The sequence below is a fragment of the Stegodyphus dumicola genome, chromosome 3 (genome assembly GCF_044657685.1).
Source record: "Stegodyphus dumicola isolate Sdum_Otavi_A_Nest chromosome 3, ASM4465768v1".
NCBI classification, from domain to species: Eukaryota; Metazoa; Arthropoda; class Arachnida; order Araneae; family Eresidae; genus Stegodyphus; species Stegodyphus dumicola.
Genome location: NC_140770.1, coordinates 15,779,678 through 15,804,425, shown reverse-complemented (window position 1 = coordinate 15,804,425; position 24,748 = coordinate 15,779,678). Strand labels below are relative to the sequence as shown.

The 24,748-nt window shown below is 33.3% G+C and overlaps 1 protein-coding gene and 1 non-coding gene across 3 annotated transcripts in view; one reads left to right on the top strand and one right to left on the bottom strand.

Annotated features, from left to right (window-relative positions):
• The window catches only part of LOC118190868 (dual specificity protein phosphatase CDC14C-like), a 405,013-nt gene that overhangs the window by 266,787 nt on the left and 113,478 nt on the right, over positions 1 to 24,748 (top strand). For both annotated transcript variants that reach the window (XM_085812594.1, XM_085812595.1), the window contains exon 4: positions 23,799 to 23,891. In XM_085812594.1, the coding sequence (XP_085668720.1) occupies positions 23,799 to 23,891 (93 nt within the window). The remainder of the gene's footprint in view (positions 1 to 23,798; positions 23,892 to 24,748) is intronic.
• TRNAI-GAU (transfer RNA isoleucine (anticodon GAU)) lies at positions 9,183 to 9,256 on the bottom strand. The gene has a single exon. It is a non-coding gene; the product is annotated as a tRNA-Ile (tRNA).

The window sequence follows — 24,748 nt, the reverse complement described above, 5'->3', positions numbered from 1 at the left end:
ATTCCAGGCAAAAAAATGAAAGTAAACATGACGTATTTTAGTGTGAATTGTTTCTGAAAATCATGGTTACTTTGACGTTTCAATCTTTGATGCATACTTAGCTCATCTTTATATTCTGCATAATTCCTTCTTCATTGGTTAGGCATGGCATAAACGAACACGAATAAAACATAATACATATATTTCCCACATTTAAATCTTCAGATTGTTAGTCTATTATGTACTGTTTTTTACTTCCTTGTACGAAGTAAAGTAAGTATTGTAATAAACGAAAAATTCCGGCTATCACATTTCAACGAAAATATCCATTTCGACCGCTGTCAAATGAAATTTAACGATGTTTTTGCGTGATATCTGTACGTAAGGACAGATTAAAGGACTTTTTTTCTCCCAAACGAGTTATAAAACTGATTTAAAATGGATTCACAAAAGGGGTTTTATTCGGTACGTACCTGTGTATGTATCTCGCATAACTCAGAAAGGAATATCCTCGGAATGTTGAAATTTTGTATATAGGACTGCTATAATATGCAGCTGTGCACCTCCCTTTTCGGTTCCAATCGGCCGCACTAAAAGTATATAAATATATTATATACACATATTTTCCCACTCTGTTACTCGGCTTCGTCAGCTCAGTCTTTTTTTAGTCTTATATGTTGATAAATTTTTTTTTGCTTTAAAAGTGATTGAATTAAGTTGTTCTTATCTTCCGGTTAAAGCTTTTGTGCTTTTAGTTAATGTGCATGCAATAGTTGTAGATTTATCAAAATTTTAAGAGTTGTTTAAGTGCGACTAAGCCTACTTTTTTTTAACCCTAGCAGCCGTATTGTTTACATTTGAAACTTAGCAGAATAGTGAATTAAGTCTTTCTGCACATCCAATCGTCTTTTTGCCGAGTAGGACCGATAGGAAACGTTTAGTTTTGTGCACGGAAATTTTGCTTTGTTGGCTGCTAGACGAATTGCTTTTTTGCGTAGAAATTGTAATTTTAATTGTTAAATTTTTTTATTGTTTTAAGTGTATTTGATGTTTTATGTTTTTTATAGCTTTCAATTTTTAATGAAGATGGTTTGAGTTTTTATTTTTACCTTGCCACGAAGGGAGAACTGAGTTATTTAAATGAGAAATAAATCTCCAATGAAATTCGAGGAAATGAGTTTAAATGAAATGCAGGAGAAAATGTGTAATAATTTAATATTCCGTACGAGGAAGTCATATGGTATACACATCAGATAAACAATTTTTGTAATGTACTTTTTAAATTATATTTCGTATATTCCTTCAGTTTAGGTTTTTATCATTAAATTTCGCAAACGTTCCCAGTTGAAAATTTTTCTGAACAAAATATTATGATGCTTTGAAAAAAAAAAAAAAGACTATGAGATAACGTAGTCTTACCGCCAATACATAACCCTGACCTTGAACATTAAGCGTTACCAGTAACCTGCTCCATCAAAAGGCGTAACACTCTTAAGCAGCTTGTTATTAAAATTAATCGAGAAGCTAAGATTAGCCAGACCTTTCTCGATCTGAACTCGTTAGTGTGTGTGTCTAAACGGGTGTTCCTGCCTTATTTTTTACACCATCGTTTTGGCAGTGTTTCAAGCGCAGGCGGTTTCAAGGTCCATCACAGAGAATCTCTGCCCGATATTAATTCATAAAACACTTCCATTTCCCTCCCCTTTTCGGTTGCGTTGCTTTCACAATTTTCGCTCTCTACCGTAGCTGTTACTGTAGTGTTAATCCAAGTTTCGCTTTGTTTTATAGTATTTAGGGGGTCTGCATAAACACATTTTTGCTTATGGCTATAGTAGAAAGCCCGGCGGTGATACGAAATGACCGCTGTTTTAGATATTATAAATTGATGTGTGTTGGCAACTAAGTAATTGCGGATTTCAATCATAGATGGCTTCAGTTGAATTTTTAGGGTTGCAGACGTAGTACAAATGTAAAACACATTTTATTATTTGATAGTTGGCAATTCAGCTGTCCATCAGTAAAAAATGTTTTTTGATCGGTTGCGTAGTTTTCGTTTGGCGTTCGTTGAAAAATGGAAAATCAAAAGGAACGTTTTCGTCATATTTGGCTTTTTGATTTCCGCAAAGGGAAAAACGCATCGCAAGCTCATCTAAAGTTATCTGCTGTTTATGGTGACGAAGCCTTAAGGGGACTCATACACCTTAAAACCCATAAGATGTTCGAATAGGTGACTGTTGCAAGAATTGGGATAAATTATTTATTTTAAAAGCAATTACTACCAACTTTTTACACCTGACTACATAATATGGCTGCTTTCTGAAATAGTAATCAGAAAGTTTGTGTTGCCACAAATATTTTTATAATTTAATCTGCTTTGTGACAACATTTTTCGTCATGTTTCCAACTTGCGCGCACGGTTTGAAACATTCTGTTTCATAATTTAATTCCATATTTAATATGTAGCTTTTATAACATTTGGAAACTACTGTGAACCTAAAATTCTAAAAATTTCATGTTAAACTTTTATTTTATCTTGAATTCAGTTTATAAAATGAATTTTATTAACAAAATTTTTAATGCTTTCGTCTATAAAATTTTTCAACATTAAAATAATCACCAGATTGTTGGTTCAGTTAGAAAGTAGTGCCCATATAAAGAATTCCATCCAATTTCAAGTATGTACCATTAGCTATTTTTAAAATATCATGCGCGCAAGGTGGAAACATGGCGAAATATTTTGTCACAAAGAGGATTAAATTACGAAAATATTTGTGGCAACACAAACTTTCTGGTTACTATTTTCCAAAGCAGCTATATTATGTAGTCAGCTGTAAAAAGTTGGAAGTAATTGCTTTTAAAATAAATAAAATATCCCAATTCTTGCAACAGTCACATATTCGAAGATCACAAGGGGTTTAAGGTGTATGAGTCCCCTTAAAAGAACGGCAATGTCAAAATTGGTTTGCCAAATTTCGTTCTGGTGATTTTTCACTCAAATATGAAAAACACTCTGGTCGTCCAATTGAAGTTGATGACGACCTAATCAAAGCAATAATCGATTCGGATCGTCACAATACAACACGTGAGATTGCAGAGAAGCTTCATATATCACATACATGCATTGAAAATCACTTAAAACAACTTGGCTATGTTCAAAAACATCGCATACATGGGTTCGTGAGGAACCCATGTATGCGATCGATACATGGGTTCCTCACGAACTGAAAGAAACGCATTTAACGCAACGCATTAACAGCTGCGATTTGCTAAAGAAACGTAATGAAAATGATCCATTTTTAAAAACGACTGATAAGTGGCGATGAAAAATGGGTTGTTTACAACAATATCAAGCGGAAAAGATCGTGGAGCAGGCCAGGTGAACCAACTCAAACAACATCAAAAGCTGATATTCATCAAAAGAAGGTTTTGTTATCGGTTTGATGGGATTACAAAGGAATTGTCTACTTTGAACTCTTACCACCCAATCGAACGATCAATTCTGATGTCTACATTGAACAACTAACGAAATTAAACAATGCAGTTGAAGAAAAGCGGCCCGAATTGACAAATCGAAAAGGTGTTGTATTCCATCATGACAATGCAAGGCCACATACATCTTTGGTCACTCGGCAAAAATTATTGGAGCTTGTTTGGGATGTTTTGCCACATCCATATAGTCCTGACCTTGCACCATCTGATTACTTTTTGTTTCGATCTTTACAAAACTCCTGGAATGATAAAAATTTCAATAATGATGATGATGTCAAATCGTACCTGATTCAGTTTTTTGCTAATAAAAACCAGAAGTTTTATGAACGTGGGATTATGATGCTGGCTGAAAGATGGCAAAAGGTCATTGATCAAAATGGGCAATACATTACAGAATAAAGTTATTTAGTTCCATGAAAAAATTGTCTTTGATTTTCTAAAAAAAAATCCGCAGTTACTTAGTTTCCAACCCAATAAATTGATTATAAACAGATGATTGCTAATGCAAACAAATGTTCACGTTCCCCCTGACACCCTCAATTTGCGTTCAGTTGTAAACCTTTTCAAAAACAGATGATTGCTGATGCAAACAAATGTTCACGTTCCCCCTGACACGCTCAATTTGCGTTCAGCTGAAAATTCAGTTTAAAATACAATGTCGGAATAAAATCGGGCAAAATTTTAAATTCTTTACGCGAAAGGATATTTAGCATAGGTGTTTGGGTAAACCTACCTGATGAGATGTACTACGCACAACTCGTTAGTTGGTTTCGTCTCCTTTAATTTCTCAACGTTTGCAAGTTTCTAGGTAATTCATATGTAAATATAGTGAAATGCATAATAAGCAACAATTCTATGAATTAAAAATATTTAAACGTTCTTAAATACCATGATAATTTAATTAAAACAATAATAACTTCATGTATGGTATCAGTGTATGTGGACTATTTGAATGCCGTGGCAACTTCACTCCATTGGCTAGTACAGTTACGCAAGCAACCAATAAACTATCGGCGACAAACAGACACTTAAGCTGCATATTATTATGGCTATATATGGGTTTAGGTTTGCCGATTTTAGTGCATTAGAAATCGTTCACTTAGTTGACGCTTTTTCCGTCGTAATGATTAGTGTATGAACTAATTTTTTTTTATATTTATAATTTTTTATTCGGCGTTACCAATGATAATTGCCACTAAAAATAAGGTTTAATATTCTTTTTATTGAATTATTTATTGTCTCATACAAATTATCTTACGCGACTTAGAATCTACTACTATTAAAATCTCTGAGCGTTTGTCTGTTTGTTTGTTTGTGTCATTGTTTCCTCCGGAATGATGGGGAGTTAAGCTTCGAAAGAGGTATCCCCGGCTTCCAAAAATTTCTGGGATGACATTTCAACCATTTTCAGCCTCGTTAAGACTTTAATTAGCGGTGTTATTAGTTAAAAACTACGAAAATGCTAATTTTCGCCCTCATTTTCCCGAGTGGCAACAATCTCTCACGCTGGAGATAAAAATCCGTTTTATTTCGAGAAATGTTGCCACCTGCTTGCTTTCAAATCGTAGAGTTTGTTAATCAAAATTTCTGTTTTCCGAAATATGAAGTAAATATAGTATTGCCAAACATCAAATATATTATTCCCGTTTCAAAAAATTCGTAGAAAGCCATTTTGACTGTTCCCATCTTCGTACGACTTTAATCAGCCGAGATATTAATTAAAAAGTCTAAAAACATTCATTTTCGCGCTGATTTTTTTCCGAGTGCGAGTGGCAACAGTTTCGCGCGTTGGAGATAAAAATGCTTTATTTCGAAAAGTGTTGCTACTGCTCGCTTTCAAATCTTATAGTATATTAATAAAAAAATTTTTAAGTTTTACAAAATCTGAAATAAAAATAACATTGGCAAACATTAAACATATTATTATATAAAATCATGACGTCACTGTATGTCGAAAATTGTTCGTTAATGTCAGCATTTTAAATAAATAGCTGCTGTTGGCAATATTTTTGTTTTAGGTCAGTATAACTAACACGATATATTATAGCCACGTTAATTACTTTATTAATATTCTTACGGATTTTGTATTTATTTAGTTTACTATTTTTTTATAGAATTGTTATTAAAATTGTTTTATATTACCGTGCAATGCAGCACGAGATTTATTTGAATAGAAAGCTAGGCCGAAAAAATTAAAAATACAGGAGCACTCGCATTTAATAAATAGATATCTCGTATTTGCACTCTTTTTAATATCCAGAGAATGCGAGAAGGTAAAAGAAGTTTCTCGTGCATTAAGCTTATAAAAAGCTGGAGGAAAACATTTCAGTTTAGTTGTTTCATGAGTTTTGCCCAGAAAACTGTTGTTGTTTACTCTATCGAATTCGCGGTGAAATCGGGTTAGCTTTCTTTATTTTCATTTAGTTCTGTTGAACGTTTTGGTAGTTTAAAAGATGACTACTGCGAGATATTGCAATGTTATTCGAATATCTCAGGAAATTTAAGCATTTTGTTTTTATTTGTTATGATAAAAATACATTTTATTCACTTTCCATCGAACTTGCATCTTCAATTTATTAAGAACCCAAACGCACGCAACAATATTGAGAAAATATTGTTATATTACATTAAATTTAAATCATGGCGTTATACGTAGGAACCTGAAGTGTCAAAAGTTTTTGTTTCCTGGTTCGGCAATAAAAATAATTATTTACGAATTGGTTGTTGCTTGAAATGAAGAATAAACTAATTTCTTTCACACTGAAATGTTTTCATACATTTGCTTTTCACAGGGTATATACAACTTAACAAATTAGCGTTCGTCTCTCATCTGGTGGGCTTGTCTGCTAGCGTATTATAAAAAGAACTCCTCATGTCAAGCTTATGATAATACAAAGTCCGAAATCTGGACCTCCAATATCCAAAGTGGGCCATCAGCCACTCAAAAAATAAACAAGAAAAAGAATCTGAAGAATCTTAACTTCATAATCTTTCTTTCAGATTTTATATTACTCCCAGATTACACCAGATTTTATATAATGTCCAGCCGCGGTAAGATAGCTTCCCTGCAAGGAAGATTTAGGGTTGCCAGAAAATGGCAAAGAAAGGCAGGGTTGCCAGATTTGGCGCGAAATCTTGCATTTGGCCACAAAATTGGCGGTATGTCATAGATGAATGGAGAACATTCTAGAACGAATTCTTACCTGTTTGGCCCAGAATGTTCTGGACGGCAGGTATGTAAAGCTATATAAACCCTGCTGGTACCCGGAGTAGCAGGATATCGTAGCGCATTGTCGAGTGAATCGTGAGTCTTATCGTGAAGAGTACCTTGAGTGTGTTGAGTTGTTGAGCGATCGACCTGTGTTTAGTGTTTTGCAGTCTTCACCGTTTTGTTGATTGTTTGACTGTTTTGATTCCTCATCAAGTATTGTCGTCAAGTGCTCCAAATCCAAGAACCCGTAGAATGCAACGATATTTTCCGTTTTCTAAAAAATAAAGTATTCTAAAAATTTTTGAGGCACATTAAATGTGGCGCTTTTGTTAGGACACACTATGAAACAGGGTTTACTGCTGAAGTTGTCAAAATAAAAAAGGATGAAATATTTTGTCGCAGTTCATTCACCGATTATAGATTGCTTAAAATTCTGTACAATCGTATTTTATAAAAGAAATATGCTCAGGTATACAGCATCGAAATGAATTTCATATTCCGTCACAAAACCGCTTTTTTATCCGTCACAGATTCGTTTCCGTTATCGTCATTTTCCCAAACGTCAGTCTTCTCAAATGCATGAAATTGGATGAACATCAATCGATAACTTACTTTTCTTTTAAATTTATTCATATATTCTAAATTAAAGCAAGCATAAAATGTCCAAAACAGTGCCGTTAAAGCGGATGAAAAAGCGTTATATTTCATAATGATGCACAGAAACTTTGTCTTTTGCTTTTGATACTAATTTATTTGAATATTTTTTCGCAGAAGCGCAGATAAATCTTCCTTATTCATGTTCCGCTTTAAATTATGGTGATTGAAGTTTTCTTTTCTTTTTTTCCTTACTCATTTCATGTATATAAATTAATTTCTCTTTATTTCTTGACTTCTTCCCATTGAGTAGGATAAATGACTTCAATAATTTATTATAGAATTCACCAATGTAAGAATTCAAGAGCTACTTCAATTAAGGAAATTTGAAATTAAATTTATGCCGTCAAGTGGGTAAATAATAAAACTTCGAAGGTTTTTAACTAGAAGGTAAATCTTATTCTTCTTTATCTTTCACGCATTTTTAGACGATATCCATTGTATTTCCAGAAATATTTTACGTAAAAGTTTTGTGTTTTAGAGGTTCTATTTGATAAATATTCTTCTTCATTATCTTCGCTCATTTTTAGACGATTTTCATTTATCTTTAGCACATTTTTAGACGCTTTTCATTGTATTTCCAGAAATATTTTACGCAAACGTTTTGTATTTTAAATGTTCCGTTTGATAAATCTTATTCTTCTTTATCTTTCTTACATTTTTAGACGATATTCATTGTATTTCCAGAAATATTTTACGTAAAGGTTTTGTGTTTTAAATGTTCCATTTGGTAAATCTCATTCTTCTTTATCTTTCTCACATATTTAGACGATATTCTTTTCTTTTTTTCCTTACTCATTTCATGTATATAAATTAATTTCTCTTTATTTCTTGACTCCTTCCCATTGAGTAGGATAGATGACTTCAATAATTTATTATAGAATTCACCAATGTAAGAATTCAAGAGCTACTTCAATGAAGGAAATTTAAAATTAAATTTATGCCGTCAAGTGTGTAAATTGTAAAACTTCGAAGGTTTTTAACTAGAAGGTAAAATTAAGTTATTATTAATCAGTTTACTTGTCTTTTTTTTTTTTTTTTTTTTTTTTTTTTTTTGGATTTAAGTAATATTAAGAAATAATAGTTTATATTTTTTAAAAGTATCTAAATTAATTTAGATGAATGTGTTGGATCCAGGTAGATTGATCTATAACGTTCGGAAAATCTGTAGTCTGCAAATATTGCGTACTGGTACGAATTTTGTACAGTGATAGCTTTATTATTATTATTATTATTATTATTATTATTATTTAGTGAAATTGCAAGTAAAACTGTTGTATTTCTTTTGTGTAATATAACATGTAAAAATCTAAAGGTACGAGATTGCTGGAAAAGTAAGAACACTGAGACATGTCCATCTCACATTGAGTAAATGGGTATCTTGGTAATTTGGCGATACATGGCTGAAAGATTTCCATAATATAAGAAAGATTTCATAATATAAGAAAGATTTCATAATATAAAATCTTTCTTAGAAAATTAATAAAATTATAAAAATTAATATATAATTATAAGAAAGATTTCGTAATATATTATGTACAAAGGGGAGTTTTTTAACGTTTTGTGTCTTACCTTTATTTATTAAAATCACGTTCTTCGCACTAAAACCATAAAATTCAATTAAACAGCAATATTGCAAAATAATTTTAAAATGAGCATTTCCTTGGAATTTCCGATACACAGTCTCGCGCGCTAGAGATAAATTTTTTTTTTTTCGTGCAGTGCTGCCATAGCTCGCTTTCAAATCTTTGAGGTTGTTAATCAAATCGTTAATGTTTTGCAAAATATGAAACAGGTTGTAGAGTCATTAGGTTTATTTCGGAAGCAGGCAAGATGAAAAATGAGCAACCGCCTTCGCCGGGAATCGAACCACGGATCTCTGGAATATCGGCCCAGCGTGCAGAACCACTACACCACGAAGGCGCACTAGGAAAGCGCGGGAGAAATATCTTATATACTCCCCTTTTTAAAGGGGGACTAAGGTTTTTAGGGGACCCAAATTGCCAATCCTGGGTGTGGAGAATCTTCATCCAACACCCTTTTGGTTCGGGCGCCACTGTAAGGACATTAGGATTTTAGGAAGCAAGAGAGATTGACAAATGTGCAACCGCCTTCGCCGGGAATCGAACCACGGACCTCTGGAATACCGGCCCAGCGTGCAGAACTACTACACCACGAAGGCATGCCAGGAAAGCGAGAGAAATACCATATATACTTCGGGCGCCATTATAAAGACCTTAGGATTTTTTGGAAGGCGGAGAGTTGAAAAATTAGCAACCGCCTTCTCCGGGAATCGAACCACGGACCTCTGGAATACCGGCTCAGCATGCAGAACCACTACACCACGAAGGCACGCTAGGAAAACGAGAGAAATACCTTATGAGATAATAAAACAAATTCCAAATTTGGGCTTCCAGATGCCCATATTCAGTGGAAGTTTACGTTATTCAAAATTAAATGGCTCTAGGTATCGTTCTTTTATCACAGTGCGAGAAACATACATACATTTATGCAGATTCGTCTTTGTTTAATTCCTTTTAAGTCTAATATTTATTGGCAACAATTTGAAAAATGAAACGCGTTGGTTTATAGTGAACCAACGCAAAATGCCAAAACGAAATTAATAGCCCTTCTGAGCTAATGCTGTTTGGTCTAAAAAGCTGTGAATTTATGCATCAAAATATCACTTAATATTTTTGCAAATACTATGCTGAAAAAATGTGTGTTAAGTAACTAATGTGCTCATATTTCTCTTCCTTAAATCATGATCGAAAATTCACATTTTAATAATGTTTATTATTTTATGTTTTGATGTTTATCCTAAAGGCCGGTTTTTGGCATAACGGTTATTGTAAAACGTTAACATGTGTTTGCTCTAAAATCATTAATTTGTAGTTTTATGCTGAAATGAGCAATGACAGGTTGACTTGGAGTTACTTACAAATAAGTTTAAAAAAAGATTTCATATAAGCATTGAAAAATAATTCTGTTGAGTATTCTTGACAGCATTGCGCGAACCAACCGGTCCTGCTGCGTTCCTTTTCCAAACTGAAATGCTTCTGACGGAACGAATCTGACAAATGTAAATTGAGCTTTTGGCTGATTCCGTATTCCGTTTCCCAGTGCACACTCGTGAACTCTAGTGAATAAACGGAGTGAAAGTTCTTAGATTATATGTACATAAGGCTGTTCGCACATTTTTTATACAATTTTCATTCTATTTCCAGAAATATTTTACGTAAAAGTTTTGTGTTTTAAATGTTCTGTTTGATAAATCTTTTTCTTTATCTTTCTCACATTTTTAGACGATTTTCATTGTATTTCCAGAAATATTTTACGTAAAAGTTTTGTGTTTTAAATGTTCTGTTTGATAAATCTTATTTTCTTTATCTTTCGCACATTTTTAGGCGATTTTCATTATATTTCCGGAAATATTTTACGTAAAAGGTTTGTGTTTTAAATGTTCTGTTTCTTTATCTATCTCACACTTTTAGACGATTTTCATTGTATTTCCAGAAATATTTTACGTAAACGTTTTGTGTTTTCAATGTTCCATTTGATAAATCTTATTCTTCTTTATCTTTCTCACATTTTTAGACGATTTTTATTGTATTTCCAGAAGTTTTTTAGAAATATTTTACGTAAAAGGTTTGTGTTTTAAATGTTCTGTTTGATAAATCTTATTCTTCTCTATCTTTCTCACATTTTTAGGCGATTTTCATTGTATTTCCAGAAATATTATACGTAAATGTTTTGTGTTTTAAATGTTCCATTTGATAAATCTTATTCTTCTCTATCTTTCTCACATTTTTAGACGATATTCATTGTATTTCCAGAAATATTTTACGTAAAAGTTTGGTCTTTGAAATGTTCCCTTTGGTAAATCTTATTCTTCTTTATCTTTCGCACATTTTTAGACGATTTTCATTGTATTTCCAGAAATATTTTACGTAAAAAGTTTTGTGTTTTAAATGTTCCCTTTGATAAATCTTATTCTTCTCTATCTTTCTCAAATTTTTAGATGATTTTCATTTTATTTCCAGAAATATTTTACGTAAACGTTTTGTGTTTTAAATGTGGGTTAAGAGAAGATATTTCGTATTCGAAAATTGGTTATAAAATATGTTTCTGATAATATGTGGAGTTGGCCTTAGCAGTTTTCTGCACGCTCTTTAATTTTTATTTGTCGTATTTGTTAATCATAAATCCCTTTGAAAAACTTTCTTTAGATTCTTTGAACCATATTCTGAAATTTGTTTTCTTCTCTTTGATAATAACGAATGGATCTATTTTTATTGCAGTCATTTAAATATAACCAAGATTCAACTTTTGTGACAGCGCTTTTAAATTTTTGTCACAATAACTGTTTCTCATGGAACATTCTGCAACGCGTTCCGCTTTCGGCGATATGTCGTTGAGAAAGACTAGGCACATTACGTTTTTTTGCCTTTTTAAGATTCAAGTTAATTATTTATTTACTTTCAGTTATTACTATTATTCAAATTAATTACTTTGTTTACAGTTAACACTGAGCATTTTAATGATTCTGCAACTGTCGTTTGACTTGGAAGATTTTCTTTTAACATTAAACTTCTTACCTTTTCAACATTCGAAACGTTCAATTTTTTTTCCTTGGATATGTATTTTTTCCCCTTTCTTATTAACAATATTATATATCATTGCTTTTTATACTGAATTTATATTTACCAAATACCGAATTATAATTTTTTTCGGAAAAAGCACAAACATAGCCTTCCGTCCATTGCTTCTTTAAAAGCGCCATTTTACATGGAAATAAAATTGTCAAATAGCAGACGATAATTTGCATTTTCAAAAAAGTAGTAGTTAAAAATATTTTTTCCACGCAGACGATTTTTTTTATATCGAAGCAAATTTTTGTCTAAAAAATGTGCGAACAGACTCGTGTTTTGATATTAACATATTTAGTTATCGTTAATCTTTGTGAACTGTACATAGAAGATTAATTCACATGCTTTTTTTACACAGAATTCCTGTCAATGAAAGGTAAATCCGAAATTCCAATTATTCAGTTTACTTAGAATTAAGCTTGATGTTCATTTATTTACAGTGTCTCACAAAAGTGATGGGACACTTGTGCTTTACAAAAGGAAACTGCAATAAAATAAATTAAAAAAACATGTAAAATTTTTTATGGGTGTGTTTCATATTTAAATTTAGTAACAATTATTACATAACATACATTTTCTCAAAATATTAAAATATTAATTTAATAAAAATACAATTGTTTAGAACGGAGTAAAAAATGGCTCACATAAGTGATGGGACACTTACTTTTCCATCAAATATTTATCCAAAAATTTTACTTTTTAAAAGGTATTAATATTTTGTTGGATTTCCTTTTACTTTTAAAACACGATTTAATGTTCTTGGGATGGGTTCGACTAATTTTTTTGTAATTTCTGGAGTGATTTTACCCCATTCTTCTTGAAGCACCGATTTTAATTGTTGTTTTGAGGAAATGGTATGTTTGCGAATTCTTGATTCCAATTCTTGCCAAATATTATCTATGGGATTTAAGTCTGGAGATTATGGTAGTGTTTTTATTATTTCAGGACAGTTATACAGCAGCCAGAGTCTAACGTTCAAAGCAGTGTGCTTGGGGTCATTGTCCTGGTAGAATTTAAAATCGTTATGAAGGTTCAATTTTCGTGCTGAAGATTTCAAATTTTGATTTAAAATGTCAATATACTTGCACTGATCCATTATACTGTCAATAAAAACAAGATTACCAACTCCAGCGGACCACATACACCCCCATACCATAACTCCTTCTCCACCATGTTTTACTGTTGGCACCAAGTTCTCTTTGCGAAATTCTTCCCTGGGTTTTCTCCACACCAGATTCTACCGTCAGAACCAAATATATTAAATTTACTCTCGTCAGCAAATATAACTTCATTCCAGTAATCAGAGCTCTTATTTATGTTGGATTTTGCGAAAGCCAGTCTGAGTTTTCTATTCTTTTCACTTACGAAGAATTTTTTCCTGGCTGCTCTACCGTGATATCCAGCAGATCGAATTACTCTTTTAATAGTCTCAGGATTAACAATTACTCCATATAATGCTTGTAAATCAGCAGCAACTTTAGGAGCACTCATTCTTGGATTTTTTTGTTAATATTTCGAACGATAATTCGCTTTATTCCATTGGATAGCTTTGATGGTCGGCCAGGTCTTCTTTTATCCTGAATCATATGATTCTTTTTATATCGTTTAATGATATTGAAGACTGTTGAATGACTCAAGTTAACTGTTTCAGCAGTTTCTCTAATAGATTTTTCATGTTCAATATACAAATTAATAACTAATTTTCGAATTTCAGGCAAAGTTTCTTTTCGTTTAGCATTCATGGCTGCACAGAGCTAAAAAACACAAAAATTCCAAAACAAACTGGAGAGAAATACTGCAGAGGATTTTATAAATTATTGCCAATTGCTTTTGAGTAAAAATAAAAACCAAAAATAATATTTTTATTGTAGTACGTAGTAGTATCTAATAGTGTCCCATCACTTATGTGAGCCATTTTTTGCTCCGTTCTAAACAATTGTATTTTTATTAAATTAATATTTTGATATTTTGAGAAAATGTATGTTATGTAATAATTGTTACTAAATTTAAGTATGAAACACACCCACAAAAAATCTTTACATGTTTTTTAATTTATTTTATTACAGTTTCTTTTTGTAAAGCACAAGTGTCCCATCACTTTTGTGAGACACTGTATGTCGTTGAGAAAGACGAGGCACATTACGTTTTTTTTGCCTTTTTAAGATTCAAGAAATATTTTACGTAAAAGTTTTGTGTTTTAAATGTTCTGTTTGATAAATCTTATTTTCTTTATCTTTCGCACATTTTTAGGCGATTTTCATTATATTTCCGGAAATATTTTACGTAAAAGGTTTGTGTTTTAAATGTTCTGTTTCTTTATCTATCTCACACTTTTAGACGATTTTCATTGTATTTCCAGAAATATTTTACGTAAACGTTTTGTGTTTTCAATGTTCCATTTGATAAATCTTATTCTTCTTTATCTTTCTCACATTTTTAGACGATTTTTATTGTATTTCCAGAAGTTTTTTAGAAATATTTTACGTAAAAGGTTTGTGTTTTAAATGTTCTGTTTGATAAATCTTATTCTTCTCTATCTTTCTCACATTTTTAGGCGATTTTCATTGTATTTCCAGAAATATTATACGTAAATGTTTTGTGTTTTAAATGTTCCATTTGATAAATCTTATTCTTCTCTATCTTTCTCACATTTTTAGACGATATTCATTGTATTTCCAGAAATATTTTACGTAAAAGTTTGGTCTTTGAAATGTTCCCTTTGGTAAATCTTATTCTTCTTTATCTTTCGCACATTTTTAGACGATTTTCATTGTATTTCCAGAAATATTTTACGTAAAAAGTTTTGTGTTTTAAATGTTCTGTTTGATAAGTCTTATTTTTCTTTATCTTTCGCACATTTTTAGACGATTTCCATTGCATTTCCAGAAATATTTTACGTAAAAGTTTTGTGTTTTAAATGTTCCCTTTGATAAATCTTATTCTTCTCTACCTTTCTCAAATTTTTAGATGATTTTCATTTTATTTCCAGAAATATTTTACGTAAACGTTTTGTGTTTTAAATGTGGGTTAAGAGAAGATATTTCGTATTCGAAAATTGGTTATAAAATATGTTTCTGATAATATGTGGAGTTGGCCTTAGCAGTTTTCTGCACGCTCTTTAATTTTTATTTGTCGTATTTGTTAATCATAAATCCCTTTGAAAAACTTTCTTTAGATTCTTTGAACCATATTCTGAAATTTGTTTTCTTCTCTTTGATAATAACGAATGGATCTATTTTTATTGCAGTCATTTAAATATAACCAAGATTCAACTTTTGTGACAGCGCTTTTAAATTTTTGTCACAATAACTGTTTCTCATGGAACATTCTGCAACGCGTTCCGCTTTCGGCGATATGTCGTTGAGAAAGACTAGGCACATTACGTTTTTTTGCCTTTTTAAGATTCAAGTTAATTATTTATTTACTTTCAGTTATTACTATTATTCAAATTAATTACTTTGTTTACAGTTAACACTGAGCATTTTAATGATTCTGCAACTGTCGTTTGACTTGGAAGATTTTCTTTAAAATTAAAGAACATTCGACATTCGAAACGTTCCATTTTTTTCCCTTTATGCATTTTTTTCCTTTCTTATTAACAATATTATATATCATTGCTTTTGATAGAGAAAAATCATGGCTTTCGTAGCATTGTTTAATAATTAAATACGAATAATTTATTTCGGAAAAAGCACAAACATAGCCTTCTGTCCATTGCTTCTTTAAAAGCGCCATTTTGCATGAAAATAAAATTGTCAAATAGCAGACGATAATTTGCATTTTCAAAAAAGTAGTAGTCAAAAATATTTTTTATATCGAAGCAAAATTTTGTCTAAAAAATGTGCGAACAGACTCGTGTTTTGATATTAACCTATTTAGTTACCATTAACCTTTGTGAACTGTACATAGAAGATTAATTCACATGATGCTTTTTTTATACAGAATTCCTGTCAATGAAGTGTAAATCCGAAATTCCAGTTATTCAGTTAATTACATCGTAATTTATCAGGTTATCCAGTTAGAATTAAGCTTGATGTTCACTCATTTATTTAATATGATTATCGGAGGTGTTAAGGCAACGAGAATGGACGTAATATTCATACATTTGCATTTTTTCCTGGGCTTTCCGATTGGTAGCTGGACGCACACAGAACTACATCGCGTAGGCGCGCGGTAAGGAGGAATGAAAAACCCAGACATTCTTTAAATTTCCGAAGCCTTTTGCCCACCAACAGCCGAGCAGCTGAACACTGGTAGTTCGGGTGCAAATCGCACTGACGGGCTGGCTGCACGGGTGTTTCCCCATTTGTAACGTGTATATGAGCCACTTTCCTTAAGAAAGTCGTCCACGAAGGCATCCCTCTATTTAGTCAGATAGTTGTGGAGTGCTTTGCCGTAGCCAAATAAACCAAACCATCCCGACAAACTTTCGCTACAAAATTAAATTGTTGATTCACATTTCTGAAAAACGTTGATATTTTATTTAATAATTATTTGTGGAGAAATGACTTTCAAAATTTATCTCCATTTTCGGCTTTTTAGGGCACTGTATCGCCTAACAAATACTGTTACGATTGCCCAGCTGCGCTAACATAGCTTCCCCGCAAAGCGAGTTTAGGTTTGGCAGAAATTGGGAAATAGGGTTGCAGATTTGGCACGAAATCGCCCTTTTGGCGACAAAATTGGCGATATGCCATAGACGGAGCGAGAGCATTCTAGAACGAATTCTTACCGGTTTTCCCGAGAATTTGCTCGAAGGCTGGTCAAAAGCTCTATATACCCTGCCTGTACGCGGAATAGCTGTGTATGTTGAGTTTAAAGTGTGTGTGTGTGTGTGTGTGTGTGATTTTTGCAAAGCCTCGAGGGCTATCTGCCTAAGAGGAGGGATGCGTTCTTCGTGGAGGACTTTCTAAGGGAAACTGGCTCGTATACACGTTACACATGGGGAAAACCACGAAAACGCCCATGCAGCCAGCCCGTTCGCGGGATTCGAACCTCGGACCGAACTACCAGTGTTCAGCGACTTTACCGCTCGGCCGCTGGTGGGCGCACATGTTATGCCTAAGCAATAATTCAAACAGTAAAAAGAATAGCACACTTATATACTCGACATAATGTTTTTTCTGTTAGTCTTTAGCGATTTCATATTTATTTGTTGTTGCTGGACAATATTGTTACGGTGTATTGTTACGGTTTGGGAATACGGACAATATTGTTACGGTTTGGGAATGAAAGGTAGGGTTGCAGATTTGGCACGAAATCGCCCATTTGGCGACAAAATCGGCGATATGCCATAGACGGAGCGAGAGCATTCTAGAACGAATTCTTACCGGTTTTCCCGAGAATTTTCTCGAGGGCTGGTCAAAAGCTCTATATACCCTGCCTGTACGCGGAATAACTGTGTATGTTGAGTTTATCGTGAAGAGTATCTAGAGTGTTGCGTTCAGAGAGCAGTTTGAGAGCTATCGACCGAGTCGGGAGCTGTACTTTAGTGCTTCGTCATGAAGCTATCTTCACCGTCTACAGCATAATAGCCTGAAGGCTGTGTTGTTGATTGTTTCAGCGTGTTTGTTGTAGTTTTTAGACAACTGTGGTGCGTTTTTCGAACTGTCCTGTGTAATACTAACGACTAAATTGTGTTTTGATTCTTCATCAAGTGTTTTCATCAAATAGTCACTCCGAAATTCACGAACCCGTAGAAAGTAACAATACCTTCTCCTTTTTTCCGTAACTTCACTAGAACAGGATTGTTACCCTCATACAGATCGTTTTCGAAAGATAGATAGAATGGTGTTTAAAGGTTAAAAGTTCCGTTTGTGTGTCTCCTCCTCCTCCTCCAACTCATACACCGGAAAAAAAGTGAAAAAACAAAAGTTTATAAAAATAACTGGAAAACACGTGGCAAGCGAGCGACTAGCTGTAATAACCTTTTCAGCCAGGAGAAAAAAGAAATTCGTGTTAATGACCCCTTCAGAGGAAAGAAAGTTTACTTTGGCGAGGTGAATTAAATAGGGAAGCGTTTTAAAATGAGGTCTTTAGGAAAAGCGCGGAAGTATTTCTCCGCTCTTTTTGAATGGATATTCTAAATATAAATCAAATAGTGATTACTATATCGTTTGCGAACTAATGGTATCAATATATTATGGAAATTAAATCTCTTTCTTTAAGAATATTTAGTCAAGAACTTTCTCTGTTATCGAAATGTGTAACTTAATTCAAATGTTTCGGATAGAAATGGTTTATTACTGAAATATCGAAAAATAAGATTGGCATCATGCTGCCCAGGCGGTATGTGGTTAGGGGAGCCGACCGCGATACCAAAGGGCCCGAGTTCGAATCCAGGAAAAGGCATGGTTGTATTTGTTCGTGCCCTCGTGGGAGGCAAAGATGGCCCACCTATTATAAAGTGACCACCGCTTGTGGCCAATGTTTGTGGAAGGTCTGGTCCTCCAATTGCGGAGGGGGAGTTCAACCTCATTGACGAAGTAAGAATGACCTCCATCTTTTCCGAAAATTTCCGTGCCTAATGCAGTCCGATAGGATGGAATGGATTGATTACATGTCTTGGCGCATTTATAACCTTTCAGGTTATGGTTATAACCTTTCAGGCAGGTTATGGCCCATAAAATGTACCAACTAACCATTTAAACGTAGCACTTTGCACCCTTCGCTAGAATAAAAAAAAAAAAAAAAAAAAAAAAAAAAAATTAGAGCCCAAATTTAAATATTTATAAATTTCAGAACTCCTGTTTATACTGGTGCATCAAATTTTGAATAACGCAGTCCTCCACCCGAATATGGGCATCTGGGAGCCCAAATTTGAAATTTGGAATTTGTTTTATTATCGATTTTATATTTCATAAAACTTTAACAAATTTTCGATTAAACGATTCCGAAGCGAGCAGGCCCAACAGCGGCCGAGTGGTAAAGTCTCTGAACACTGGTAGTTCGGTCCGAGGTTTGAATCCCGCGAACGGGCTGGCTGCATGGGTGTTTTCGTGGTTTTCCTCATGTGTAACGTGTAAACGAGCCAGTTTACCTTAGAAAGTCCTCCACGAAGCATCCCTTCCCTTAGGCAGGTAGCCCTAGTGTGCTTTGCCATAATTAAATTAAATACACACCGAAGCGAGCAATGGCAACACTGTACGGGAAAAAAAAATATCTCCGGTGGGAGAGACTGTGTATCGGAAATTCTAAAGATATGCTCTTTTGAAATTATCAATATTTAGCGATATTGCTGTTGAATTGAATTTTATGGTTTAAGTGCGAAGAACATGAGTAAAGGTTACACACAAATCGTAAAAAAAAAATGCTCCTTTGGGCGCAATATAAAATCTGAAAGCGTTCAGATTTCTTTTATTTATTTATTTGTTCGTTAATTTTGATCGTTACTTTTAATATTGTGAATTTAAAATATTTCTGCATGGCATCCGCCATCAAAAACATTTTTAGGCTTAGCGGCACTTAAACAACTTTAAAAGTGTTGATAATTCTAAAAATATTGCATAGAGATTTACTAAAGGCATAAAAACCTTAACCTGAAGATAAGAACAACTTAAGTCAAGCATTTTAAAGCCAAAAATGTACAATTTACAAACATATAAGAGTAAAGAAACTGAGATTACTGAGCCGGGTAATAGAGTGAATATATATATAAATATATTTATATACGTTTGGTACGGCCGATTGCAACCAAAATACGAGGTGCACATCTACATGTTATAGCAGTCCTACATACAAAATTTCAACGTTTTGAGGCTACTCGTTTTTGAGTTGTGCGAGATACGTACGTTCGTACAGGCGCCACGAAAAATTTTCTTCACAATTAATTTTAAAGCAATTTTATAATTTTTTTGAAGGAAAAGAGTATTTTATTCTGTCTTTACGTACAGATATCACGCAAAAACATCGTTAAATTGCATTCGATCGCGTTCAAACTGGAAATTTTCGTTGAAATATGCTGCCTGAAACTTTTCGCGATTACAATACTTCCTTTTTACTTCGTACAATGAAGTAAAAATTAGGCATAATATCTGAAATGATTAACGTTAAGTAAAAAATCTGATGTGAACGCCACATGACCTCCATGTGCGGAATATTAATTTATCTGCATATTTGCTGCTTTTCATTTAAACTTATTTCCTTCGCGACAAGTCAAAAAATACATAAACCTCAAAGTATCTTAAACATTTAAAAATATATATATACTTAAAGTTAGAGTTTCTACTCAAAAAAAAAGCAACTCCACCAGGAGGCAAGAACGCAGATTTTTCGGTGCACTATGGTTTAAAAAAAAAAAAAAATGTTTCAGGTTTTAAATTACGTCCAAAGGGGCGTCCAAAGAACCAACACCCTATGCTCAGAAGCCTGGTTCGAGCTTAGAGCGCTGAGGAGTTTTAATCTAAAAAGATAAGAGGAAAAAATTGTAAGTTTTACAAAATATAAAATTTAAAAAATCTGACAGCTTTCAGATTTTAGATTACGCCCTAAGGGGCATTTTTGTAAACATTTTGTGTGTTTCCTTTATCTATTAAATATCATGTTCTTCGCACTTAAATAATAAATGTCATTTCAACAGCAATATCGAAAATAATTTTAAAATGAGCCTATCTTCAGAATTTTCGATACACAGTTTCGCGCGCTGGAGATAAAAATGTTTCTTTTTTCGTACAGTGTTGCCATTACTGGCTTTGAAATCGTTCAGTTTGTTAATGAAAAATTTGTTGAAGGGTTACAAAATATGAAATCGATAATAAAACAAATTTCAAATTCAAATTAGTGCTTCCATATTCTATGTAATATATTATATGGATTATCATATCTGAAAATATGATAATCATATAATATATTCCATATTCTATGGAAGTTTACGATATTCAGATTTTGATGGCTCTAGGTACCGTTGTTTTATCACAATGCGGAAAACACACATACATTCAGGCAGATTGATTATTTAATTTGTTTAAATATAATACAGGGCGATAATATTTGGTGGCAACAATTTGACAAGTAAAACAACGCTTATCGTGAATCGACGCAAAATGCCAAAACGAAATTAATAGTCTTTCTGAGCAAATTTCCCCTTTGGACTAAAAATTGGTTTAGCCGCACTTAAGCAACTTTTAAATTGTTGATAATTCTACAATTATCACATGCAGATTAATCACAGACGATTGAGTATTTCTCATTCAATTAATTCAGTTCTAACATCGCGAGAAGGCAAAAATACATAAATACTCAAAATTCCTATATTAAAAATTACGAAGTAAATCTTAAACACTTATTTGCTCGAAAAAATTCCAGAAAGGATTAAGAATGATTTAAATAATAAATGAAGGCGTTATCTTTGTTGTTGCGAAGCTAAGTTTCTCTAGATTGGCAACAAATTCGCTATCCTGCTGTTTCAAATGTAAACAAGCAATGGCCGCCATCAAAAACATTATTAGGCTTAGCGGCACTTAAAAATTTTTAAAATTCTTGATAATTCTAAAAATATTGCATACAGATTTACTAAAGGCATAAAAACCTTAACCGGAAGATATAAACAACATAATTCAATCATTTTTAAAGCAAAAAATGTTCAATTTGCAAACATATAAGAGTAAAGAAACTGAGATCACTGAGCCGGATAACAGAGTGGATATATATATAAATATATTTATATACATTCGGCGCGCAACCCAAAAGGGAGGTGCGCAACTGCATGTTATAGCAGTTCTCTCTGCAAAATTTCAACGTTCTGAGGCTACTCGTTTTTGAGTTATGCTTTATACATACATACGTACATACAGACGCCACTGAGAAATATCTTCTGAATGCATTTCAAATCAGTTTTGTAATCCGTTTGGGGGAAAAGAATGCTTTGTTCTGTCCTTACGTACACATGTCACGCCAAAAAATTGTTAAATTTCTTTCGCTAACAGTCAAAATGTATATTTTGGTTGAAATATAATACCGGAATTTTTCGTGATTACAATATTTCGTTTACTTCGTACAAGGAAGTAAAAATTGTGCTATTATTAATATTATGACCACGTTTTAATCTAATTAGAATCGACTTCAGTGATTCCGCCCTTCGTTTCGCTGTTTTCGCATCTTTATTTCTTCATAGTTTTCTTAGTTCTGATTGCTTTCTTGAAAGTTAACAGCTGGGCATTTTCGTATTTTCAGACTTGAAAAAAAGTAAAGTACACCTAATTTAAGATAAAATAACACGCCGAACAAATATTAATTTAGAATTCAAACAACAGTATAGTCTTTCCGTATAGCCTTGTATGTAAACATAGCTCTTTTCTCTAACAGTTGAGCTTTAATTTAATATAGCTTAAAAACTATAAATACAGGAAATATTTACATGAATGTGGAATTTTATATTGTTGGGAATTTTCTATTTAGATAGTTAATTTTAGTCGAGTAATAATTAAAATTGTTTTATTTCCTTGTGTAATGCAGCGCGAGACAAATTTTAAGAGAAAGCTATGCCGGGAAAGTAAGAATACAGAGACACGTGCATTTAACATTGTGTAAATGGTTACCTCGGTAATTTGTATTGAAGTTGAATAAATCTAATTGACCGTTATGTTGGCTGTAACCGTAATTCCATCCTCTTATTGCTTTCTAAAAAGAATAAGATAAGTTAGACCGCAAACTGAATTTGTTCTTGTTTCTGCGGAAACTTTTTCCGGGGATATATGCAGCTTTCTTTTACTTTTTTTCGTATTGAAGCTGTTGAATTTAAAATTTTAAGCTGCAAGTTAATTTAATTTTATCTTATCCACGCACTCATCATCCATAATGCTAATCTGTGGACGTAACAGCATCCTAATAGTAATTTGCGCTAGCTGCTGCTGTAAGCGTTTTGGGCTAATCTTTAGAATATGGTAACAGGTAGTTTGGCGACATTTTGGTAAGGCTATAAAGGTTACTAGGTAGGACTTTAGCAATAATCAATTCGAATCACAGATTATTTTGTCTCAGAGAAATGAGAGATCATGAGACATGTCATGTGACATTTTCCGGAAAATTCCAATGGGGATTTTAGCTAATAAGCACTTAGAAACAAATTCGCTGCTAAAGTGCAGAATCGCCCACTTATTTGTTTGGCGCTTTTTACAAGAGTAAGAAGAACTGGATTTTTGTCAATTTTCTTTGACTTTTTAAGTGAAAATAGGTCGATGTGTACATGGATAAAGTCAAGAGTGTGCGTAATGCCATTTTTGTGCAATTCTGGGATTTTTTTTTAAGTGAAAATAGGTCGACGTGTACAGGGTTACCGTGTATGTGCAATTCTTAAAAACGCGTTAAGCAGTGGGCGATTCTACACTTTCTCCCAATTTCGCACCTAATCTTCGTCATGATTAAGCACTTTTGTTCCATTAAAGTTCTAGTATAAGCGTAATTCGGCTAGCAGATTGTTGGAAAAAATGTTGAGGGGGGAGAGGGGGAAAATGCTTTTACTTCGTGAAAACAAAATGGCGTCCAAAAAGAAAAACTAGCAGGTTGCTGTAGCAGGTTTGGTCGCCAACGTTTCGCCAAAAAATCGCCAAGGTACCATAATGTAAAAATTCACCGCTTTTTGAAATTGTTTTTCTTTTATTTCTTTGCATAATTATTTTAAATGACATTTCAAGGTTGGAAAACCTTCTTTATAACTCTGACATCCATAAATCTCATGTGGTTTTGCTGTTTAGTATTAGGAAGAGCAGAAAACATAAATTTGGATCATTTTGAAATTTAATTGTATATGTCATGGTTTAGAATGTTATGTAATTTTCCGCAGTGAAATTTTTTTAACATTTTCTCTTCTGTTATTTCAGTCACGGACATTGGCGAAGAAAAAGATCGTTCATTACACATCAACTAGCGGAGAGAAAAGAGTCAATGCTGCTTTCCTCATTGGTGCGTACATGGTAAGTTGATCCAGTTACGAAATTCAGCCAATTTCCTGTAAGACCTCTCCACACTTTATTAGCCCAAATCGCGTTAGCCCAGAAGGGCTATTAATTTCGTTTTGGTATTTTATGGCGTTTCCTTTTCAAATTGTTGCTACCAAATATTAGAGCCCTGCATTATATTCTTACGAAATATCCACGCACAGTAAGCTAGCTTCCCCGCAAAGTAGGTTTAGGGTTGCCAGAAAATGGCGAGGTATGGCAGGGTTGGCGTTACATTTGGCGAGAAATCGACCATTTGGCGACAAAATTCGCAATATGCCATAGACGGATGGAGAACCTTCTGGAACTTACTGGTTTAACCTAGCATGTTCTCGAACACAAACCAAAAGCTATATAAACCCTGCTGGTACGCGGTGAGTCAGTCAGTGTCAAGTCCATCATCATTAATATAGTCAGTCAGTGAGTGCTGAGTTGGTCGTCGAGAGAGTCTAAGTGTATCGCGAGTTAGTGCATCGTCGAGTTTTATTCTTGGGTGCGTTGAGCTCCGGGAACGACTGAATCGACAGCTGTACGCTGGTGCTACTTTGGTAGACGGTTGCACGGATTTTTGGCAATTTACTTTGGCGCAATTATTGGCGCGGTTTTTACAATCTTCAGCCATCTTGAAAAAGGCTGTTTTTACCTATTTTGCGCATAGTAAAGTATTTGAAACTTAAAAAAAAAAATAAATATCGTTATAAATAAGGGATTAATTTTTTGTTGAAAAAGATGTTTTTACTTCCTTGTACGAAGTAAAAAGGAAGTATTGTAATCGCGAAAAGTTTCAGGCAGCATATTTCAACGAAAATATCTAATTTGACCGCTATCGAATA